Below are 25,346 nucleotides of genomic sequence, written 5' to 3'. Positions count from 1 at the left end.
ATGAAACCCCGCCTTCCTGATCCATGGCAGCCATCTTAAGAAAGTAGTTTAATTCAATGAACGGGATGCTGCGAACGGGTCCTGTTCATTGAATCAAACCCCAGTTTCCAAGTGCTGGAACGGGTGGTAACATCCTAGGGACCAAACGGGTGGTTATTGCTTAAATATAACACAGGAAAAATGATAATATTGTAAAAATGCTCCTGTATACAGTTGGTGACATGGCATCTATTGGATCTTTGTATACATTACCCTGGAAAACCAATAGAAAAATTGAATGGCTTTTTAAACAATTTTCGTGAAATGTGAACACATAACTCGAAAGCATTTCTCAGGGAAGAACCCCGTGCCCTGAGCCTGCTACATCACTGCACTCAGCTGCTCATGCAAAATCGTAGGAGATGTTAGTTACATGTCAGCCACAGTCGCCAGAAAAGAGTCACCTGCCGCCACACTCCATCAATACTTTATGGTGTCATTACCCCATGAGGAGCCGCACACCTCTCCAGTCACCAAAATCTACCTCTGCCACTGCTACGAGGATGTCCATTTTCCACTCAGGGAACTAGTTAAGGCTATTGCAAATGCCAAGGGATGGTAGAGTTGGCTACAAATGGCCACCAGGGCTACTGCTGAATTGGTCCATGCAAATGCCCCCGTCTCATGGCACTCATAGGATCAGATAGCTTGAATGGCAACAGTGGTCGGGCATTTAGCCAAGGAGCAGCATCATTGTGCACTGGCCAGATCATTTTGCATTGACATTTACACTGACCAACAAGTTCAACATTCGACGTTTGCACTGACTAGCCAGACAATCACTACTATTGGTATTAATCTGCCCGTGCAAATTGTGGTACAAAATGATATGATGATAGGGGAAGTTTCTATTAATTCTATAGTTTTAAAACTGCTTTTGAAAAAAAGAATGTTACCTAAATTTAGGCTTTCAATTCTTCATAAGAATCGGATTATCTGATTATCCCAAGTCGTGGGTCATCTGATAGTTATTTTTATTGGTATGACAACAGAAAACTTGGAATTGACCCCCTCTAAGATGTTTTGATGCTCGTGGATGACAGCAGGGTAACCAGGGATCTTACACGCTACTTTTCTCACGTCTGTAGCTTCTATGAAATCTTAAAAAGCCTTCCCCGTCACGTGGAAATTCTCTTTTGTGGCTTCCCCATTACGTGGAAATTCTCTTTTGTGGCTTCCCCGTTACGTGGACATTCTCTTTTGCAGCTTCCCAGTCACATGGAAATTCTCTTTCACGGCTTCCACGTCCCTTGGAAATTTTCTTCCGTGGCTTCCCCGTCACGTGGACATTCTCTATTGTAGCTTCCCAGTCACGTGGAAATTCTCTTTTGGGGCTTCCCCGTTACGTGGACATTCTCTTTTGTAGCTTCCCAGTCACGTGGAAATTCTCTTTTGTGGCTTCCCCGTTACGTGGAAATTCTCTTTCGCAGCTTCCCAGTCACATGGAAATTCTCTCATGGCTTCCACGTCCCTTGGAAATTTTCTTCCGTGGCTTCCCCGTCACGTGGAAATTCTCTTTGGTGGCTGTGATGGCTCAACATTGCACAATGATTTCTATGTACTGGCCTCTTAGATCTTATTTGATGAGTTACAATGAGCAGCTATTTCTGGAACTAAATTAATGATAGGAGTCAAAAGGCAACTGGAGTAATGACTATATTTATATCATTTTTTAGAGAACTTTACATTTTGCTATATGCCGTAATTAACTTTAATGCATGTTTCCATGTGGTCCTGGGCAAACAAAAAGAAAACAAACGTCGGAGTGGAAAAGGCGCGCGCCTCTCCAGCTGAGAAGTCCTCTTGGTAGCATTCCAAAGCACTACCTGGCCTTACAGAAGTGGACCAACCGTACGCTGATCCTTCCTTCATGCATATAGACTACAGACAGCCTGAGAACCAGACTGGAGTTTACTGTGTGGCGGCTCGAGAAGCCCAGCCCTCATCCTTACAGGGCTTGTTGAAGCTCAATGGAAATTGCTTATTTAATAATAGCCCTTTTTTAATGCTACCACTGGAAAGAAATAAAAGACTACCTACATCCGCCGTTAGCCCTTTACTATTCTCAGTCAATTTTTAGATGGCAGTGCCAACGTAACTGTCTGGTAAATTAGACCTTTAAAGTGTACTTGCTGTGTGATGGGAGCAAAGCATAGTTGCAGGGGTGCAAGCACAACTTACACCGCATTATATAAACCCTTTCCTTCTTTTTCTTTATAGAACATTTAATTTTTTGTATTTTACTGCACCCCTCTTGCTATCGTAAAGGCCATTAAAAAAGGGCCCTTGCCACAGCTTTATTTCAAATACAAATATGTTTTAAACTTCCAGTGCTGGAAATGGAAAGAATGTACCCGAGGAACCTGCTCATCCTTGGAAGGGCGGGGCCGCGGGGAGGAGGGTCTAGCCCTAGGCTAGGTCACGCAATACAGTATCTCTTCATAGAACCCAATGCTGGCCATTTGCATAAAAGCAAAGAGGATTATGCAGACATAAGAATGTCCACAAATTAAAATTTTAAACATGTCTTAAAGTGATTCAGTAAGAAACCCTTTTGAGCGAATAACGGAAGTTGGGCGCTGCAGTTTTGATTGGACACACTAACCCTAAGAAAAACATGTCTGTACATTGCAGGACACATACCAGTTTGTGAGGCTTTGGCTGTTTCTGTATTTCGTTTTCCGTGCCGAGTCCGCTTGTTGAAATGTCGGTTGCTCGTGCATCTGATAACTCAGCTATAGCACAGATCTAGCAATGAGGATCCTGTTCTGAAGCGGAGTTATCGCACACACAAGCAACCCGCGCTTCAACGAGCAGACTGCTTTCAGAAGACTTGGCAGCCACTGCAGCGTCTACTGAAGGCCAGAGCAGATCAGTGAGTGCCGTGGGCAAGCCAAGCCCCTGATTCTGGGGACAAGGCAGCACTCCGGCAAAACTTGTCTCCATCTTCTCCTGGCCCATTTCCTGTGCTGTGCACTTACAAAAAAAAATACCTTTTTGTTTGTGTCCTAACCGTTGCCGATTCACACTAGGGTAATGCGGCTATAGTTGCATGCACTACGCGCGTGCATATTGTGTCACAGAAGCTACCGCTCTTTACATGCATATCTACAACTCAATAACTGGCACAGGGGTGCTTCGACTTCCCCAAAATTGGCACACTCAAAATGGGTGCGGCTGAAGGAGTGGCTATGGAAAGGCAATGGAAAACAGGGATACCCACACAAAATGCATGCACGCAAGATCATTTCAAAAAGAGTAGCAATTCACTTAGTTCTTTCCACTTTGATCCCAATACTCCCCAGTTCCAGCCTGGCATTGTGGCAATCTACAAAGGGCGTGTTCACTTTTCTTTTGAACATTTTACCCAGAGAATGCTTCACTGCCTACTGTTTTACACAACTTTCAGTTAAACGAATGCAACTTCTTAAAAACATGTTCTCCCTCTAATATGCAGGTCCTTTGTGAATCGGGGTGTTCTTTCAGACGCCATCTGCACTACTAGGCCGGTACAGCTGGAGCCAAAGCACGAAGCAATCGAGAAAGTGGTTCAATAATAGCGCCCTGGTGTACATTCGAGGGCAGGTCAGCATTGCATAAGTGGGTTCCAGATTCCATAATAAACACATTGTGACGTGTGCCCCCAGATCACCTGACAGAGGGGGTGCATGAAAGGGAGGGGCCAGTTCGGCGTGCAGGCATTTCCAGCCCTGCCAAAGTAGAGTGTAGGAGTCTGACATCCTGCAGACCTCATGATACCAGCACCCTGCCTCGGAGTAACCAGCCACCCTACCCAGTCCACCAGTGGTTAATGTATGAAGGTGCTTGCCAGGGCTCAGCACTGGCACTTATTTCTCAGCCCCGGAACGTATCGTCTCAGAATCGGTTCAATTAATATTTGGTGTTTTGGCAACTTTATTATTTTAACTGTCAGTCACCTAAGAAGAATCGTTAAAATCAGAACACAAAGTTAACAATGAGTGTGTTTAAAGACAGTCAAGCATTTGTCTCCTTTTATGTTATGTTGATTGGAATTTGGCAATCACACATCTGCCATTGTCAGTACATCCATCAACCCCAAAGAGCCAGTGGGAGTTGCAGCTTTAATCCCATGTTGACACCGAGGGGAGCAGTGAGTGGAAAGCTACCCGTCCAGTTGTGCCGTGGGTATGCTAGAAAATATTTGAGTCATGTCACTTATTCTTTTACAAATTAAGCACTGCACACCACTCATTTTAGGCTAGTGAGCGAGTGAGAAGTTGTCAAAAACCAGAAGCTCTCCACTAGCAACCTAGCGACACCTGTTGATATGCCAAACCTGAAATCACACTGGATAAAGAAAATCAATTCCTAGCACTGAGGGTTTCCTTCAGCTACTCAGTCCTATTCCTAAGAATCTCAGGTATGATTGGTTATTTATTTATGGTATGGTATAGTATTGTATTGCAGGTGGGATGCTTCAATAAACAGCTCCTGATACTTCAAGCGCAACGCCATACTGGGCCACCGCTTCATCCGGGGAAACAGTAGGACCACACTGGCTTTACTATGGAAAATAAATTATGCATATGAGCTATGCAACAAATCACTTCGTGAAAAACAGCACCACCACCCTGGTGGTGTAAAAACACAGCAGGAACTACGATTCAATGAGCAAAAGACACACCAGGTGCATCGCTATTGGAGATTGGTCTCTGGCAACCGAGAGCCATGATTACGTACAACTGAGAAGATAAAAAAAGTGCCTCAACTTTCCACCACCTGCAGAATACTGCTGCAAATCAGCTACTGGTCTAGGTTACCAGAACAAGATCACCTAGCACTCCAAAATAGACAGTTCTACAAAATGAATCCAAATTGTAGGGTAATTTGCAGAGATAAGCCAAAACAGCTGACCTCCACTTGTCGGGAGCAAATACTTTTTCCTCAGAGGCCAGGATACACTATAACCCAAGGCAAGAACTTACCAATCCATTGCAGTTGCTGATGGCCACCTTGGAGTTCAGGTGATGGTCCTGCAGATGGCCGACATAGTGGCAGTCCTCGTACAGGTCGTGCTTCCAGTCCAGCCCACCTTTTTTCCAGTATTCAACTGTGTAGTGTTCGGCTAGGAGGCTGGAGTGCAGGGTGAGGTTCAGAAGGAAGCGGGTCTGATGGGCTGAGAGCTTGTAGAACACGTGCCGCTGTGCCACTTCATGGGAGGAGGCGGGACCCGAACTGCGGCGCGAGCGTGGCCGGCCCGGACTCTTCCGCACAGTGTAACTCAGGAAGTCTCCATTCTGGTCTACTTGGATGGGGAAGGCGATCTCGTAGTCCTTTAGACTGGAGAGGAAGTCATCTGGAAAGAGAACAGGAGACAGTCATCATTGTGGTCATTTTCTCTGGCCTGCTAAAACACACCAACTCAACTGCCAAAGAAACTGTATTGAGAAGTCGCAGATGAGTACCACCTAGATTCTGAATGGCTGCTATTCCAGACCAAAGGCACTTTGCCCCTTATCAAAAGACCCGTCTGGGATACTTAAATTAAAAAAGGGTACATGCGGAGACCCCCACAAAAAAACTTGTGTCACAGAAAACCAGATGGGTTTTTGCATCATTCGGGCTGGACTGGGCCCAGTGGGGCATGATCATGACTGATTTGCATATTGATTGTCTCCTCCTGTAATGGTACAGATGGAGAAAAAACTCAACGTGAGTTACAAGCGATCAATGGCTGTGGTTACGATTAATTCATAGCTTTCCTGTCACCACTTTCATTGATTGAGTAATTCAGCCATTTCAGAATTTCAGAAATTCGTCTTCAAGTCTGAGGTGGAAGGGTAGGAAGTTCCAGAGGGTGGCTATTTGTGTCTGGAGGGTTCCTTTGCCAAATCGTTGCTCTATCACAAAAGGTGGTCAGAGATGGGCCAAGAGTATCAAAGGGATAGAAACCTTTGAAATGTAATCCAGTGCCCTTCTGTCTAAGGGCCATAGTGGACAGTGCATATGAGTTTAATTGGGAACTTTCCCTTATCAGGAAGCAATATAGGATTTTAATTGCTATAGAAATGTGATCATGCGAGGTTGAGTTTGTGCAGAAGTGCAGTTGTGGACACTTAGGAGTTTGCTGATTGGCTAGGCCAGAAGCCTGGTGTTGGCTGTTGATGCTGCTACAGCAAACCAATTTGGATGTGCCCATCACTTGGACAAGACAATTTGTTGGGGCCATAAGAGAAGCGGGAGTACCCACCACCCCCTTCCCTCCCATCGTAAATTGTTAGAACATAATATGCATCTTTCTTAGCCCTGAGCTAACCTCATTTTGCGATCAAAATCCTGTTCTTTTAGCAACATTCAAAATGGGGTCGCATTTGTCAGTCATTGAGTAAAAACAAAATAGAAATGTGTTCATGGCTTCCTCTGTCAGTCATAACAAGAAAAGGCTTGGTCCGTGTAGAGGGCATGCATCAGTCACCTGCCCTTCACTGATAAACCTGGGTTAAATAACATTAAGGACAAGTCCTCCTATTCCACAAAGTAGGAAAGGCAGTTCCAATAAGGCTCCATTCTTTTAACTAAATGTGTAAAGACTGGCCGCACTAAGCAGAGGTTAGTTACACAATGAGTCATAGTGTCCAGCCCTTCCACTTTGTTAAACACACAAAAGGTATCTTTTAAAGGTTGTGCAAATAGGGTGTCCATTGTTGGAACAGAGGGCAAGTGGAGTCTGTATTTAAGGCCTCAGACATAAGTCATCGTCTGTGATCTGGCAGAAATAGCTTGTAATTAAAGCCATAAGCAAAGTAGAGACTTCTGACATAACAGTAACATCTGTTGAATATGCAATTTGTTCTGCTTTTAGGGGATTAGGTGTCATATTGTGTATGGCGTTTGAACATATGTGTGTTACTATCTTTTGCAGGCTTCATTTCTGTGTAAAATGAGGTGTTGCGTACTATTCAGGCACTTCACTTCTCCACTCTCCATGAAATACTGGTCATGGATGAAACTGAGGTCAGCTGTAGTGTATGATATGCGCAAAATAAATCTTAACTTGCAATTTTGAAACTGTCTCAGATACTCTACTTTGTTTGAATCGTAGGGCTTAGAAGGCTAAAGATGGTAGTTGAAGAAAAGCCATTTTGATTTGAGGAGTCAAGAAAATACGGCATCAAATACACCCCCAGCTCCCCACCAATGTTTTTATTTAGTGCAAGGGCAAAAGAGGATTCAAAATAGTAGAATTCAACATATGTTTGTGATTTTCAGGACTTTCACAAGGAATAGTTTTGTGAATATGCAGATCTGATGAATATCAGTGAAGATAATTTCACAGTGTTTGGCCCAATTGTTTTTTTACTATTCAGCTGGCCACTGTTCCCAGATCCAAGTATAAAGGCATAGTTAGTAACCAGTTTTATTAAATGCACTTTATACAATAATAACTGTGATATATCGCATAAAGTACCCTCCAGCATGCATTTTAAGGCTATTGCAAGTCACTGAGGAGTTCAGTTTCATTCCTTTATTTGGTCCCGGAAAACCCAGGTGACTTGCAATATGGTTTTTATATATAGTGGGAGTATTTTACACCTTATAATACATGGCCACACACAGTCCTCCCCTTACCACCTGGCCTCTTGCTTAATGTAGTGTAAGACATCCTCCAGTTGTTGATATATGCAATCAATGTAGAACCTTTTGGATTAAAAGACAAGCTAATATACAGCTTCTAATGTGTTGCTGAAAAATAGTAAAAACCATTTAATAACAAATCTAAAGAACATGTTGTGGCGAGTCAGGAAAAGGACACGGACACTGGGTGGACATGATCTACGAATTTTGTTAAAGTAAAGGATAAGGCCTAACTTGCCCTATTTCTATGTATGTATGAATTTGAATTTATAGAGCACATATCCACAGGAAAACCGGGCAAAACAATTGCATCTGGGCGCAGATGTTAAAGCAGCAACAAAAATGGAAAGCCAGCATTGTCTACTATTTTTAGATGAAAAGATATGTTTTCAATGTTTTCTAAAATCCAACAAGGACTCTTAGTATTGCGATGTTCATAGGGTAAATCATTCCACGCTCTTGGCCCTGCATAACAAAAACGTCTGTCGCCCCATGTCACAGAGTTCGAGTGGGGAACCACCAAAGGTTGTTGTGACGTGCACAACGCAGCGTTTTGGTCCTTCTCCTTGAGGGTACTTTAATACCAGTCTGTAGAGTTGTTCACGTATATGAAATTCTCAGATAGTCTCTTGTGACTTTCTTTATTAGGCTCTGTAACTCTACTGTTATGTTTTGCATTCTCTCCTTCTCCTTGTGATCCCCTTTTGGGATTCTTTTCCAAGATGTATCTTCTTTGTTGCTGCTTCTGACGTATCCTAGAAGGATATTTTTACTCAGGTGGCCTTTCTCTGTGGGCAAATTGGAACTCAAATTGCTTTCTTCTGCTGGCTTATTTATTTGGCCCTTTGGTATATTTTCTGATTCCCAATATCCACTCTTTCTGACATCCTCTTCTTGTGATATATATCTTATGGGCTTCTGCTTTTCCCAGGGTTTTGTTATTCCTTGTTTAACACTTTAACGTTTAGCTTCTCACTATCTCCATTTTTCTCTTCCTGAGGATTTAAGCACAGGGATTTCAGAGATTGCTTTGTCTCTTTCTCTCTCTTCCAATAATGTGGATTCAGCTGGTTTAAGGATAAGTCCTTCTCAGACTTTGTACTGGGACGAGTGATCTGCATGATATAATGATCTCTTTGCTCTCCCATTATCCCTGTTCTCTCTGTTACCTTCTTTTACGAGGGGGGACGTCCTCTGTAGCCTTGTTCATTGGTGGCTTCTTCTTAAGCCTCAGAACATGTTCAGTTTATCCTCTTCAGTGTTAATGGGGTTTTGCGTTGACTCTGGTGTCCCAGTTTCTCATCTCGGTCTTCTTGCCTGTGGCTCTCTCGTGTCGGGACTGCGTCGGTGCTTTGGCATCTCAGTTTCTTGTATTGTGCTCTTGCCCTGATGTTCTCTCAGGTCAAGGTTTTGTCGTGACTTTGGCGTCTCCCCCTCTCGTATTGTGCTCCTGTCATGATGCTTTCTCAGGTCGAGGCTGCGCCGTGACTTTGGCATCTCCCCCTCGCGTACCGGGTTCCTGCCCATATGCACCTTCATGCCGGTATGTGCCTGGGCGTTCCAGCTTCTCTCTGAGGCATACTCTGCCTCTTCCCAGTCTTACGCAGTGTGGGGTCCTCTCTAGGCCGCGTATGCGTTCCTCTCTCTCCCTCCGTAGTCTCTCCAGGGTACGTTATTTGACATACTCGTCTCAGTGTGTTGTATATTTCGACTTAAAGAGACATGTTCATTTCCAATAAGATAATGAAAGCTCTGAGAAGTTTCTTGGTTCCAGTCTTGCTAAGCAAAGGCCTTTGGTATTGTGGAGTGTGTCACGTAGGCCATCCTGTGTCACAGGAACGGGAGTCCATGTCCTCTAAGTGGCAGTCTCTCCCGGTGAGATCCACTTAGGGGACCCGGTGAGGTCCCACTTGCCTCGACCCATAGGGTGGGTGTTGCAGAGGGGGCTCACCATCCTAGCCTCACAAAATGGGGAGACAAAGTCCCTCCATTCATCTGTGCCCTTTAAAAGAAGTCACAATATGCATATAGATTATTGGCCTTGTGCTAAACACCAGCAGTGCACAAAGTAAACATATTGCTATAAACAGTTCCTTATCAATTAATGTCTGTAAAGTGTTACAGAAAGCAGTTTTGCAAGAAAGGAATTTCAAATGTTTGACACTGGCCAATTAAGTGCTGCAGCAACAGCTGGAGGTCTGCTCAGTGCTGGCTCAAGCAGCGGGCATTGTGACATCACAACCAACTCTAATTACTGATTACAGGTCAATACTGTTGTCACACCTAGCCTGCAATAAGAACACGTACTGACTTTTATATAGGTATTGCAGGCTGCCATGTACATAGACATAAACGCGTTGATTTAAGAGGCCCAGATGAGGAATCTGGCAGCCAAAGGTAAGATGACTCAGCAGGTAAAACGCTCGTTGCTGTCATCTGTGTTTGCGCTTCAGGTCGCAGTCCAAATCCCGGCAAAGCCAACTCAATCTTTCATCCTTCCTATTTCGATAAATTAGTACCAATTCCGATTGGGTAATGACAGTAATGTATGTGAATAAGTCTTATGTAAAGCTCTTTAGATTAAAGTGCTATATAAAAAGCAAATTATTATTAGTCCAGAGAGAGTCATCAACTTGATGGAAGTGCTCACCCAGAGCGGATAACTCGCACTGCCTCACACAATGCCTCACTGCAACAGAGATCCCTATGGATTCCCCACTCGGGGTGGCAAGAACAGATGTGGTGGCAAGCCCTTTGGGTTGCCCTAGGCCTATGATGTGGATTATACCGCTAGGTGATTGCTGGCAAGGGTAATAACTATGCTACTGTCACCCACACCTTCCTCTGCCATTGACTAATTTGACTGGCAGTTTCCGGTCGCTAAAGCCGGAAGAGGGGCAGGGCAGAGGTGGCGCTATGACCAGGAGAGCTGGTGCTGGCAGTAGCTATGCTGCCAAAGTGGGCAGTGCTAGTGGGGTTGGTGGAAGGACGCAAAAGCCCCTTTCGGGCAACCTGTAAATCGTCTTCGAAATGTGAAAATGGAAAGGGGCATTACAAATGTGGAAAAATCTAGGTAGAGCAGTATAGGTAGATTTGAAAACAGGTTTGTTTTATTTTTTATTCTGACTGATGCATCCTTAGAAAAGCATCCCTTGCTGCACATGTATTGCAAATCCAAAGAAACCGGCTCATCATTGCGCATGAATCAGCACTGGGGCTCGGGTAGGCCGCGTGTTCTCCCCCTCCTGGGTTACACCCAGCTCTTCATGGACTGTGTGCGGTTCCCGCGTGTGCCAGGCTCCTCTTGTCCCCGCTGGCCTGCTGAGTCATCCCTGGAGTGGAGGAGGAAGGTTTTGAGGCCACCCGTCTCTCAACAGGACTCACATTTTACCAAAACCCTAAAAATGTTCCACCGCTTCAGGGCCCTGGGCCTGGGAGCCCAGCGGCCTCATACTGTTTCAATCATTGTGCGTTATAATTTGTACAAGATGGGGTCCAGGGCTGTGTGCCCTGGAGTAGTGGCGGGGGAAGGGGTGGGGGGGGGGCACCTACAGAAGTGACATTGTAACTCGTTTTCCGTGTAGAGAAGTCGGGCTCATTTGATGTATACCATCTGCTCGAAGGCCTCGAAAGGGTGATGGTATTTCACAGCTCGGACATTTGGTGAACAGCTGACTGGCTGCTGGATCGCTTTCCTGGCATACCTAGCAACCCCAATCCTTCTCCCACACACACCGAGCCTCGCCTCCCCCCAGCCCCCACCCCCCACCTGACCTGGGCACCCACGAGCCTACATTGGAGAGTACAATCTCGTTCACAGGTGCTCTGTGTCCATAAGAAAGGGCAGGAGAAAGGGAACGCCGGGAAATGACAAAAGAGCCAATGAAAGGGCGCGTGCACACGTGACACCACGACTGCTGCTCTGCAGGAGGACAGGGGGCACAATCCCCTGCTTCGCCCCACTCCACTACTAAACCAGCAGTGATCTCAGTCACAGCGTGCATCGTAGACCATCCTCTTCAGGTGGGTGTGAGCCAGCGCAGAAGCATCCAAACACAAGTGCACACAGTACCAACATAAACATCTTCTCCAATTAAGCTTCTATAAAAAGAAGACTTTAATCAAACTAAAATGACAAACCATGTCGTAATACACAGTGAAAAGGTGCAAAGCGCACTCTGCTCCCTGCAAACACCTACACTTCTAACCTAGACTTGTAGAAAAGTGAAACAAGTTAAAGAATACGTCTTTTAGATATCTTTTTTCAGGTACTCATCGTAGTCAAGCAGGGTTTGTGGGCTCTTTCCAATGTGTCGAATCATGTTCAAGTTGGTGGAGCTGGTACAGCATGATATCAGCCATGCAGTGCAATACAACAAACGCAAGGGCCTTAGGCTTAAAAACAGCTCGAGACAAACAGCAATGATCCAATTCACACAGTGCAAAGGCACGACAATGCGAGAACTTCAGTGCTAAGCTGGCTCGGCTGTGTCCAGCAATGCAAAGCAGATCACAAGCGCCAACGGCTCGCGGCTTGAAGCGGCTTGGGACAGGCAGGGGGGGATACATCAGTGTCCAGCTTCAGGCAGGCCTTTTCCACCGTACAAATGATCCCCTGATGCGGTTAGGGAATAGGTCTGCATGCTCCTGGAAAATCCACATCTCCGCCCCAATGGTTGGGGTCTCTGGGAAGTACTTACCCCAACACGTTTCTAGTGGAATCTTGTAAGAAGCGTCAAGAAGATGGCTACATGACGATGATTCTGAGAGGATTAAATTATGGGGGTTCTCGCCCCCTTATATAGTCTTTTTGCCACAGCAATTGGTCCATTCCAATACTCCTTACTGTTTTAACAAGGGTTATTCCTTCCGTGCCTTGCAGGAGGTTAGGGGGATTTCAGGAAGGACATGTGGCCTGGAATGTAGGGGTTACTTAGCTACACTATACTCCCTCCCCACTCCTGTCTGCGTGAGATCAGACCGGCTCCAGTAATTATCTCCCTGGAATGACCACCCCATTGTTTTGCAGAGGACCATTTGAAGCCCCGGCAGCCCTCACTCCACCTCTACAGGTTACAGGTCCTTTCCCAGGAATGTCAAGATTTCCCAACCGAGAACAAAGAGCTTCCTGAGCAGGACCCCCATATGTTGTGGGTGGGCCTCCGATAGCTAGAACCCAATTCACAAATGGCTTCTGCTGCTGCAAGGGTCACAGGAAACGAGTTGATAAGAAAATGACGTTAGATTGGGTTTGGAAATTTTAACTTCATCTCCTCATATTCCCCTATATCACACTAGATATGAATTTATATTCAAATAAAGTTCTGCCACCAGGCCATGAGGACAGGCAGGTAAAATACCTTGCACCATAGTAGCCCATGGTTAACGGCATCACATGACTGATCTAATTTGGTTCCAGAAGGCAATTTCAGGAATGTACATGGTACTCTGTAGCTGCCACGCTGCCAAATCACATTGCAGCTGCGGTTGTGTCAGGAGACAGGGACCAGCAAAGTACGCTGGCGGGAACTATACTTTTTTAGCATGGAGCCTTGAAATATGAGGCCTGTTTAGCAGAGCTCACTTTCGGAGGAAGGAAACCAAAATCATTTTGCACAGCAAACAAATTTGAAAAAACTCAGGATTGCACACCCTCACAGATGGCATTCCAACACAGCACTTTGTAAACTGCGAGATTTATTCAATCCAAGAAAAACGCATGTGTGAGATTGTGACCAACAATACTTTGAGAGGGAAGACCTCTGCCCTAAGGTGCAATGCGACAAGTGTAAGTGAATTCTGCCACCGGCTGATTGCCCAACGCAGTCTCATGTGGTGTGCACCGTGGGTGCATCAGAGAACAGTAATGCTCAGCATAAGGCCATGTTCAGGGCAGTTTAGTCCATTTGGTGCCCAGGTTGAAACACTAATTGCACCCCCCCAACCCCGGCATGCGCGCTGCTCCCAAACTACACCCTGCGGTTAAGTAACTCCTACCCAACCAATGTGTTTTTCTATGAGGAATGCGCTGCACACACCCCCCCAACCCCGGCATGCGCGCTGCTCCCAAACTACACCCTGCGGTTAAGTAACTCCTACCCAACCAATGTGTTTTTCTATGAGGAATGCGCTGCACACCCCCCCCCCCAACCCCGGCATGCGCGCTGCTCCCAAACTACACCCTGCGGTTAAGTAACTCCTACCCAACCAATGTGTTTTTCTATGAGGAATGCGCTGCACACCCCCCCCCCCAACCCCGGCATGCGCGCTGCTCCCAAACTACACCCTGCGGTTAAGTAACTCCTACCCAACCAATGTGTTTTTCTATGAGGAATGCGCTGCACACACCCCCCCAACCCCGGCATGCGCGCTGCTCCCAAACTACACCCTGCGGTTAAGTAACTCCTACCCAACCAATGTGTTTTTGTATGAGGAATGCGCTGCACACTGTTTTGCCCAATGTGGGCCAGTTTGATGACTTACTGAACTATGTAGGTATGTAGCCCCCTATGTAGGCTTTGATTTTCAACAGGGGGCTCTGATATTTGAACAGGTGCGATTGCGCCCCGGGCAGTCGCCCGCTTCGCCTGGCTAAAGAAACGGGCCTGGGCATGGTGGAGTTGGTTAAATAACTGAGCTAAGTGTGTTGCCAAAATCTGCGTTGCACCTACAGGTTATTTGTTTGAAGCCAAGCGGGGCAGACTCAGCCTTTCCAATGTTGAAAGGTTAGGTAGTTGAAATATCGTATTTTTATGGCATTACGAACCATAAATTAATGAGGTCGAAAACTATATGGAAAATAAGTGACCGACATTATCCACTCAGCCAGCGCTGCAGAATAAAAGCCACGGTGGCGTGCAGGCAGGCAGGTGCAGAGCTAGTCTACAGGGCTCGCTCAGGAAGAGGGCTCAGAGCAGGGCTTTTCCCAGCCCGTGGATCTGCCTCCTCTGCGGCGCGTGCAGCACCCGTGGGTGCTCTTCGGTTCCAGGCAAAGGGCAATATGTGTGAAAGGCTGACACACAGAGAACGTCCCCACTGGTCTTGTCTGAGTGGTAAAAACATTCGAGGGAAGGATAGAACAGAAAGGTTGAGAAGAAAACGAAGAGAAAAAAAAAACGTGCAGCAACCGTGAGGGAATGTCGCTTTGTGTCAGGGGTCTTAAGGGTGGCCAGAAAAATCCTTTATTTAGGTCCTCGGCAAAACATACAACATGGTCATGAATATATATAAAAGAGATGGTCAGTGGTGGAAATAGAAAACATGTGGTGGGGGTTCCCACAGCACAAGGGCTGGGTTGGAGGAGGAGTTTGGGGAGCGGTGCCCGAGGGGGCGTGTTTTAGAGGGGGAGGGGCTCGTAGTGGGCATCCAGCAATGCTGGAATACTTAAAAAAAAAAAGCCTGCAACGGCAGCTTTCCCTTTTACGGCAGCTTTGGCACTGGTGTGTAACGCACAATGCTCGCTACATGTACAGCTGAAAGGAATCAGTTGTACATGTAGCGAGCATTGTGCATTACACACCAGTGCCAAAGCCGCGGTAAAGGCAATGCTGCCGTCGCGGGCTTTTTTTTTTTTTTTTTTTTTTTAAGTATTCCAGCACAGTTCATGGGCTTGGGCGGCTGACTCTGGCCGGATCCCGAGATCCGACTCCAGATCTGGTGCCGGATCTCAGATCCGCCGAGAGCCGGCCCAATGACCAGCACTTGAGATGCTACTCCTTTGGAATATCGAAGCACAATAGAACAGGATATACCTCAGACAAGCTAGGAGCACAGGCAAAACTAGTACGTAATCACTCTTCCACCTGGTACCATATCATTACCCCTTCGTGCCAGCAGATATGTCAGGAGGTACGCCCAAATGTCCTTAGGCCGGTTAGTGGCGGGTTGTAGTGAGATATACTCTACCTCAGTGCCATTTGCCCACGCCAGTGTTGGCAGCCAGTTTATGCATGTTAGGGGATGGCTATTTTTCCAACGCAACAGTAGCCCTAATGGCCAGCAAAGAGGCAATATTAAGACATTTTCTTTTAATCCTTTTCATATTACAGTAGCAGACAAGTAAGGCCCAGCGGCAGAGGCGTAGATAGTGTGGAGCCTGAGTGGGCAGGGCCCACCCAAAGGTGGAGCCTGAGTGGGCAGGGCCCACCAAAAATCTGTAAATGCCCACTCAGCAGTACCGTGTGGGCATTTACGGATGTTCATGTCACTGCAGTGGGCCCAACTATGTTAGCTTCAGGCCCCACTTGTTAGACAATCCTGGCTACGCCTCTGCCCAGCGGGGATCAGCGGTAACATTAAGACTCACCATTGAGGGTCATTGGGCACAGATACCTAACCAATAGGCCGAGTGTTCAGGACAGGACCAAACATATGCAGATGAGCTGCATCCAGGGACTAGAACCTTGGGCCATCGCCCACCGTGCCAATATTAAATGTACTTAGGATACCTTTAAGTGACAGCTCAACAAGGCGATAGAAGATTGTGACAAACCTACGGCTCGGAAGTGCAGGAAATATGAAATCCATGCATTTTTGTAAGACGGGCTCGTCTGGGAGGCCAGACCACTGGCGGCACGCGCTGCCAAGAGCCGCAAGTACTGCAGAATCGGTAGTGGGCTATTACCCATAACTTATTGAAGCTCCTGCACAGGGCGGCCAGCCCTAGGATCTGTGGGGCCAAGTGCGGGAAATTAAGTACGGGCCCCTTAATTTGCATTCGATGACATCACAGGAATTGACTTCACAGGAAGTGACATCACAAAATAATCACCTACATATGTAGACAGCAGCGAAAAAATGTTTAAAAAAAGAAAACATTTATATAAAAACATCACCTATTGTCAAATTTCAATAATGTAAATGGTGCTACTAGTAACTTCTATGGGTTTTCCCGGGTCTGGCATTACGGGATTGGTAGATGAATGCCTACCTGGGTTGCCCACATTGTCAACAGTCATCCTGAAGCGTTGGAAAGGGGACAGGCCTGCACTGCTGGTTGGAGCCGGTGAACCCCTGAAACCCCCCCAAACATGTGCTGGGGCTAGTAGTGGTGATGTCGCAGTCAGCATGCGCGTGACACTGAAGTCTAAAAATATGACTCTTTCGGTGGATATTTTCTAAAGAATTGTGTGCAGTGCTGCCAAGATGTGTTCCCAAAAATGTATTCGCACGATTTTGACTGGTGTAGGGATGGGCACCTTCGCCACCCTGTCTGCCCATTTATTGAGCTCACTTGACACTTTCTTCCTTGCTTTATTGCCCTATTAAAAATAACATGTCTGTTTAATGTATATATCCCTCAAATAACGGGGCACCCAAAAGCAGCTGAGAGGAAGGTCCCTTTATCAGTAAAATGCAGAGTCTGAGATTCGAGTCAACATAGACCAAAATTTCAGCAGGACTGGGGGGCTAGAGCCCAATCTGCTCAATGGTGTTGCGCCACTGCTTTTTTGTTACATTCTGCGTCTCGCCATGCGCGGCCTGCCCGCTCTTTTCCCCATGGCCCCCCATGCTTGCACTTAAGAACAGCTTCCGAAGCCGGCAAGCAGGGCCGGCCCTAGGATTTGTGGGGCCCTGGCCGGCAAAAGGTGTGTCAGGCTCTCTTATTTGCATAACTAATGACATCAGTGAAATTACAGAAAATTATATTATGGAATGAGTCTTCAATACGCAGAGGTATAATGGGAAGTTCAATTAAAAACACCTTTCCATGAGTAAAGCAGGAGACAAACTGACGTCCAGTATGTGAAGTGTCACTGTTAATAGTTACCTATGTGGCAATATCAGGAGTCAGGATTTTTTTGAAGTAGCAGACAGTGTGAGCTGAATACCTTATATAGCCTTTTAATTTAGACAAATAAGGCATAGTGAGATAAAAGGATTTGGCTGGGAGCATACACTCTGTTGAAGTGGAGAAACCAGGATTTGAGACCAGTCTGCAATTCTGGAACTTGACCACATGGGCGCCGAGAACGCGGGTGCTCCAGGGCCCGGGCACCCACCTGCAGAATGAAGTTAGGGCTGAGCCACCCCAGGCCGTAGAAAAGAGATGCAGCATGGATGGCCCTATGTTCCATCCACTCTGTGTCTCGCTCTGGCCCTGGTAAAAGCGTGAACATTTCTAATTAAGCCCTCCCCTCTAGGCCTCATATTGGTGGATGGTCCTGGAGGGGAGGGCTGAGGGGCTACAGTAAGCTTCTGTTTTGCTTCCGGTTTGCCCATGTTTAAGGAAGGAGCAGCAGGCACACGGGACACAACGCCATCATTCGAAGCAGAGAGCAGCATGTCCGGAAAGCAGCATCAGGTATGTATTTTTTTATTTTTTTTATACTATTTTGTCCTCTTGTTCCTTATCCCCCGGCTGCCGTTATTTTATTGCCCCAACACCCCCTTTCCTTACTTCTACATCTGTGCCTCCGTTTCTAAAAATCGTTTTGGGTTGGGTCTACTTCTACATCTTGTGCACCCCTCTTTCGAAGAGGGGTGCACAAATGTAGAGGTAGACCCAACCCAAAACGATTTTTAGAAATGGAGGCACAGATTCAGAGCACTTGCTTTGCATCTCTCCCTCAATTCCTAAAAATCATTTTGGGTTGGATGTATTTGTACATCAGTGCACCCCTTTTGCATTGCATCTGTGCCTCCATCCATTTTGGGTTGGGTGTACCTCTACATGTGTGCGCCCCTCTTGGCAAGAGGGGTGCACAGATATAGAGGTACACCCAACCCCTTGCTTTACAACTGTCCCTCAATTTCTAAAAATCGTTTTGGGTTGGATGTATTTGTACATTTGTGAACCCCTCTTGCATTGCTTCTGTGCATCCTTTGGGTTGGGTGTACTTCTACATCTGTGCACCCCCTCTTGGGAAGAGGGTTGCACAGATGTAGCGGTACGCCCAACCCAAAACGATTTTTAGAAATGGAGGCACAGATGAAAAGCAAGGGAGGTGCACAGATGTAGAGGTAACATTGTTTTGGGTTGGGTGTATTTGTACATCTGTGCACCCCTCTTGCTTTGCCTCCTTTTTTAAAATCGTTTTGGGTTGGGTGTAATTGTACATCTGTGCACCCCTCTTGGCAAGAGCGGTGAACAGATGTAGAGGTACACCCAACCGAAAACTATTTTAAAAATGGAGGCACAGGTGCAAAGCAAGAGGGGTGCACAGATTTAGTGGTAACATTGTTTTGGGTTTGGTGTATTTGTACATCTGTGAACCCCTCTTGCTTTGCCTCCATTTTTAAAATCGTTTTGGTCTGGGTGTATATTTTCAAAGTGCTAAGACCACCCCTGTGAGGTCAGAAAGCTCTCCCTGGTCCCCCGGCCGTTCCACAATTTAGTCGCTACCCCTGTGCCCTTTTTAATTTACCAATGACTAGTCTTTCAGTGTCTAATTTGTGGATATGTAAACTGTGTTAATGCATTGTTTGCTTCCTATTTTCTCTAGATGCTTGTGTGAAACAGTGGCTTCTGTGTTGTGAATACAAAAAGGCAGTATAAAGAGGTGTATGCTTGTCTCTCAGAAGGTAAGACGTTATTAAGCATACATGGGGTGTATTTGTTTTGCTGACTGCTTTATTTTCTGAATAACGGGCGTTTAAAATGAATGTAGAAAACAAGGAAAGTGGGCGTTTTTTAAAAAAATGGAGAGGACCATGCCTACAACTTTTAGACGCAAGTGCTTCCATCAGTGCCAAACATCACCTAAGTGCAGGGTGAGCCTAGGTAACTGCTTTTAACATTGTACACTACTTTACCAGAATTTCTGGTAAACTAAAACGTTAAAAGCAGTTAAAGCTCGCCTCATAGTCTGAAAAAACATGTGATTGCGTTATATTTCTGTGGGAACATCTGATTTGCCCACTGAGAGGTTAAGAGAAAGTTACAACCCTAACTCTATTTGCAGATTTGGTGACCCAGAAAGAACATCTTAGCAAATGTCACTTATGCATGGCATCTTTACAGTAGGTTAATACAAGAGGGGCCAGCCACAATAGCCAGGGCGCATCTATACCATGGTACAAGAAGGGGTTTGCCCTGTCGTCTTTGATAATTGGGGTCTACTTATTAATTCTGGTAGGCCTAGAGTTATTCTGTCATGTCACAAACTAGCAGACACATTCTAGTTGTATTGGTGCTCATTAGGTTTGAAAAGTACAGACAAACAATAGATATGACAATTATAGCTTTTAAATTATTTATTTAGCTGTAAATGCATTTCAAAGTTATGCATTTGTTCTTTTTTTAGTGATTTATTTGAAAAAAAAGGGGGGGTTCAGTACATTTAAGGGTAGTTCATATTCACAAAAACCTTAGTGTAACTGAGTAAACAATTCAATTGCATTCATCCAAAGCTAAAAAACAATCCCATGCTTTGGGAGTCAATGAGTAACCACCACCTATTGTGACAAATGATAATACAGGTAATGCAGGTACTTAATACAAATTCCAACTGAATGTATAACAATAGATGAAGTCTCAGTTGGTTATGTGTAGCCAGGCTGAAGGGTGACCTAACACGTGGTCAAAAGGGCGCATCTATACAGCATTTAAAGTATATGGCGTCATAAATAATGGACAAAATGATATGCACGATTTGCTGGATGCTATGTACTAGCTTCTTGTTCCCAAGTGGGAGAACCATATGTCATCAAATCAAGAGAAACCTATGGATATCTAATGTGAAATCGGCAGGCATCTGGACCTCGTGGCCCCTCGTAAAAAGACAAAAAATAAAGATTACCCCCTGAAGGCGATAAATTGATTGGTGATGAAGTAAACCTAATACAATGTAAGGTTAGTAAACTCAAATAGAAATTTAAAAACATGTCTGGCATCAAGAGATACATTTTGTATGGATAACAGCAATCAATTTTCTTTCTTGCACTTGTATGCCAGTTAGACATTTTGTGAGACCTTCCACCTAGCAGCCACCGCTTCACCCAAGTCCCCTGGAAAAGATGCATCTGAAACCCCAAAGAGATCAAGCAGAGGTCCCATATGCCTGACAAAGCAGTTGTAGCAATTTCGAGCTCCACAGTTGCATCAAACTGCCAGGCACAATGCGTGGAAAGTGTATCAGATGCACCTACAGTCAGTGATGCTGGCAGCAGCAATGTGACACAGGAATGCTGCCCAAACACGAGTGAATCGAATGGTTTTTAAGTCCCAGCTGGGCCGCACTTTTCAAAAGAAATGGTTAGAAACCTATAATTGGCTTACACATGAGTCTGTTCAAAAAATGTTCTATAAGGTTTGCCCGGCTGCTAATGAAAAGGGTGTGCCATTGCCAAAAAGTAGCCGTGATAATGATTGATGATGCCTGGAATGCTTTTATTAAACATGGCTTTAACAAATTTTGGAAGGCCATAAAGAGATGTAACAGCCATTAGACATCAAATCTTCATCGGGCGGCTGCAATGGCACTAGCATCTGTGAAAAGGGGTACAAATGTTGCAGCAGCTCTGTCGTTGGGTCACCTCAAGCAGATGAGGGATAACAGAAGTGCCCTGGTGAATATCTTGACCACATTGTTGGTTTTTACTTGGCAAGGTCTTGCAATTCAGGGCCATACAGATGAGGACTCTAATCTAAAGGCAATTCTGTCGCTTCGTGGCAGAGATATCCCAGAACTGCAAACTTGGCTTCAAAGAACAGAGTACAAATGGATGTATCATGACATATTAAATGAAATGCTAGCAATTATGCCACATAATTTGCTCCGGGCCTGATGAAAGAGATTCTTGATGCAAAATGATTTCTACTATTTTAGATGAGACTGCTGATGTGTCAACTAAAGAGCAGGTCTCTGTAGTCTTTCGCATTGCAAAAGAGGATCTTCAGGTAGATGAGATTTTATTTGGCTTTTATCAAATGTCTGGCACTACATCACAAACTCTGCCATTTTAAAGATGTTCTCCTGAGGTTTGGCTATAAAATGGAAAATTGTCTGGGGCAGTGTTATGATGGTGCTTCTAATATGGCAGGAAAATGACATTAGCTGGAATCCGACTTACATCCTGTGTTTTGAATTCATCTGCCTCTGATTGGGCAGGCTCCCTGTCTCTGGCTACATAGCCAATGGCGGGGCACCAGCAGGCTTTAGCCAGCCCCCCACAAAGGCTCACAAAAAAGGCTCCTGACTGAGCCTGACATATCATGTCGAGCATGCCATGCCCCTAAACTCTGTCACACTATCGTGGAGATCTTCTACTATCAAGGGACTCATCCTTTCACAATAAGGTTGCCTAAGGTAAGCCAATCTGAGTCCTCTTTATTCGCAAACCAACTCTGCCTAAACACTTCACATGGCGTCTTCACCTGCGCTACCTTACCACTTCTAATCCAAGAGTCTTGTCCACTTTGCCACTGCACAATCGCATGTAGCACGTGACCCTACTACTCCTATGCACTCTTCAGCAACTTTTGCACAATATCTTGGAACAACATCATCCATCAACTACCAATACGTTGCCTCGCATCGACTGAACCTATCGATCTACCTAGCAGTGTGGACTCCAAGAGCTGGCCAATATTCTCAGGCATCGTGACAATACTGGTACGACCCCCGCCTAGCAGCCTCTACTGGGTCTGCATATTCGCATGCTCAGTACCAATACCTAGTTGTCTGTCATTACTTAATCCACTACCGTTGCATTTCTGCCACTGATTAACGTTAGAGCTGCTCAGACCTATGTTTTGACCTACATCAGCAGATAGCACACAAGAATATTTGTAATAGCCATGCAATCCACATAGCTCTCTTCCAAGGCGCATATCTCCCTACACAGAGCGTGGCCCCTCAAATGTATTTGTTGTCATATTTGATCTGTACCCTTCGATGCATGCCTATGCCGTTCAATTATTCTTGCATTCACTATCGCCTCCGACCTGTGCTGCTTCACGTTGTGTGCCTTTTGCTATTATTAACTGAAGTACCGCTTCACGTTGTGTGCCTATTGCTATTATCAATTGACGTCTCACCGGTATCTACTGCGCCTCCGGTCAAGCGCCTGACATATGACCTGAGCTGTTCTTGGGTACACCCGCTGCCATAGTTCACGGACTTCTTCATGTACCCATTGATACACGTGAAATGTGTCTGATATGTATTGAACCTTTAGTGTTGAACCTTTAGTGCTCGCCTACACCTACAGCTAGCTGACCTTCCTAATTGTACCACAGATGCCAAGGTAGCAATCTATCTCTCACTATTATTGCATTTGGAGTGATGCTGCATAACCCACACTCATCACACTAGTATGTTCACTGACAACTTATGCCGTACTCCTATTTGCATTAGTTGCGCCTTAGCTGCCTAAATCTATCAGTCTACGGTGCTTGGCTACCTTTGCCCTAACCTACTACCATCTCCAGTCGGTGTCTAGCCGTTCAAAAGTATACATACCAATCTAGCTCTCTACCATTAATAAAAGCCTATCCACCCCCATGGCGACCTGGTGGAAAGCATCCCACACCTGCTGAAGTATCCTCCACACCTGGCCTCTAGTCATACTGCACCTTATCTCCACCATTGACACAGCACATCCTTATACGCACTCGCCTACAACAGCCCACCAGGATCACAAACTGAATTGCCATCTTCCCATGCTCCTCAAACCTACGATGTACAAGACAGTACAGACGACCATGAATCTACCCTGCTCAATCACTGTTAGAAACAAAAGACTTGGCTCCCGTACTTTTGCAAAGCATTATGCACAACACAAGACCCTTACACACAAGGACACAACTGCAATACACTCTTGCACCTCACCACCCTTCACACCACAAACTCAGACGCTCATTGTCAATCCATTTGTGATATCATCTTTGATGTCCTGGGTGTTAGTGTTAGCAGTGCACGGTGGCGTGAGTTATGGTTGCTTATGTTACCATAACTGCCGAATTTCAGGGGGTTTTCGGTTTTACTTTGAACCATAACGTCCCTTTAACAAAGTTTTTTCACTGAATTTCATAGGTTTTTAGTAGCGCAACTTAACCATAACGTCCCTTTAACAAAGTCTTATCACTGAATTTAATAGGTTTTTAGTAGCACAACTTAACCATAATATCCCTGACTTCATATACATGTAACATAGAACATACTAACCCCCTCGTAGTGATTTTCATGTCCGCGGACTACTGCCATGTCCGCGGACATATCGAAAATCTGAGCGTGTTGAATGTAAATTTAAATAGTGTGCCCCATTTCCCCTTTGAAGTTGGCTCTGAAAAGAGCCGTTTTATTTGTTTTTTTTACAGATGCTTGACAGACACCTGTTATTTTGTATTTCTTTTCTTGTTTTTTTTTCTTACTTTACTCCTAAAATCTTCACATAACCTTCTCCAAAGCAACCCTTACATTCCAAAATAGAAAGGCATTTCCAGTAAAAGATAAAGAAATGCCATCTTCTTTAAAATTAACAGCATTACTGGCATCAATATTCTCATTATTACAGAAGAACATACCAGCTCTAAGCATGAAGGCACACATGCCTCGGTTGATGACACACCTAGCAATGTTTTGCTAAGGACAAAAAACTGAACTATTGTCCCATATTGCCCTAGGTAGTAATCCAGAAAAAATTACTTTTGCATTTGGAAGGATCTTCATTACGGCTTGAACCAAGCGTTCCAAATCAGCCAACAAAGTAGGGGCACTGACGTTGCCCAATTGGAAAGCACCATAGTGCAAAACTACCACATGCGGACTGTTCATCATGGCTATATCCTCACAAACTTGTACAATTCCCTGTACATTGCAATCAGGCACAGTGCTCCACACCACCTCCACTCCTTTCACATCAAAGTTCTTTGCAACATGCCTGCATTGAGCGTACTGTTGTAAACCATACACAAACATATCTCCAAGCACCAACACCCTGACTTTCTCTACTTCTGCCATCTTCACCACACACAGTCTCTTTCAACACAAATCCACAACCTCGACATCTGATTGGCTGATCCGTACAGTCTTCTTTCCATGTTGGATTTCCTGGAAAAACCCGGATGTAGCACGCCCTGTCCACGAACAGCCGCGGTGTCCGCAGACGGCGTCCACTTTACTCTCTGTGCCATTCCCTCATTGCATACAGCTAAGCAATCACACAATACGAATAACGTTCTCAGAACACCCCCATTTTGTGAATTTTCGAACATTTCAGGACAATTATCATTTCATTATTCAACATATTAACATTACATATATTATACTTTCATCTTGTACTCTGCACACAATGCTATGTTTCTCCATTAGTAGCTCAGTATACTAGATAGAATCCCATAATACAATGCTATATCAATGCATCGTTCAAAGCACTAATAACAGTATGATATTTATTGCAATATCCTTGACACTTTTTTCGCAACAATATAATAAAAATCCCTAGTACACAAATTCCATGAAAAGTACATACACATGTGATGTCATCAGTGATTTCATCAATGAAATTTGCGATGTCATCTTTGATGTCCTGGGCGTTTGTCTTAGCAGTGCACGGTGGTGGCGCGAGTTATTTTTCATAGCTTACCATAACTTGCGATTTTCAGGGGTCTTTCGGCTGTACTTAGAACCATAACGTCCCTTAAACAAACTTTTTTTAATATCACCCAAACAAAATACAAACATGGCGTGCAAAAACCAACTTCTACAGATGGCTTTACACAGAATGTTGAAAAGTAACAATTTATG

The 25,346-nt window shown here is 45.1% G+C and overlaps 1 protein-coding gene across 1 annotated transcript in view; it reads right to left on the bottom strand.

The window, feature by feature from the left end:
- Positions 1–25,346, bottom strand: part of ADAMTS10 (ADAM metallopeptidase with thrombospondin type 1 motif 10) — a 932,646-nt gene that overhangs the window by 633,709 nt on the left and 273,591 nt on the right. Inside the window, exon 3 of the mRNA XM_069649542.1 lies at positions 5,007–5,377. Coding sequence (XP_069505643.1) covers positions 5,007–5,377 — 371 coding nt within the window. The remainder of the gene's footprint in view (positions 1–5,006; positions 5,378–25,346) is intronic.

The sequence above is a fragment of the Ambystoma mexicanum genome, chromosome 1p, assembly GCF_040938575.1.
Source record: "Ambystoma mexicanum isolate Mex_15411 chromosome 1p, UKY_AmexF1_1, whole genome shotgun sequence".
Taxonomy (NCBI): Eukaryota; Metazoa; Chordata; class Amphibia; order Caudata; family Ambystomatidae; genus Ambystoma; species Ambystoma mexicanum.
This window is presented reverse-complemented; position numbering and strand designations above follow the sequence as displayed.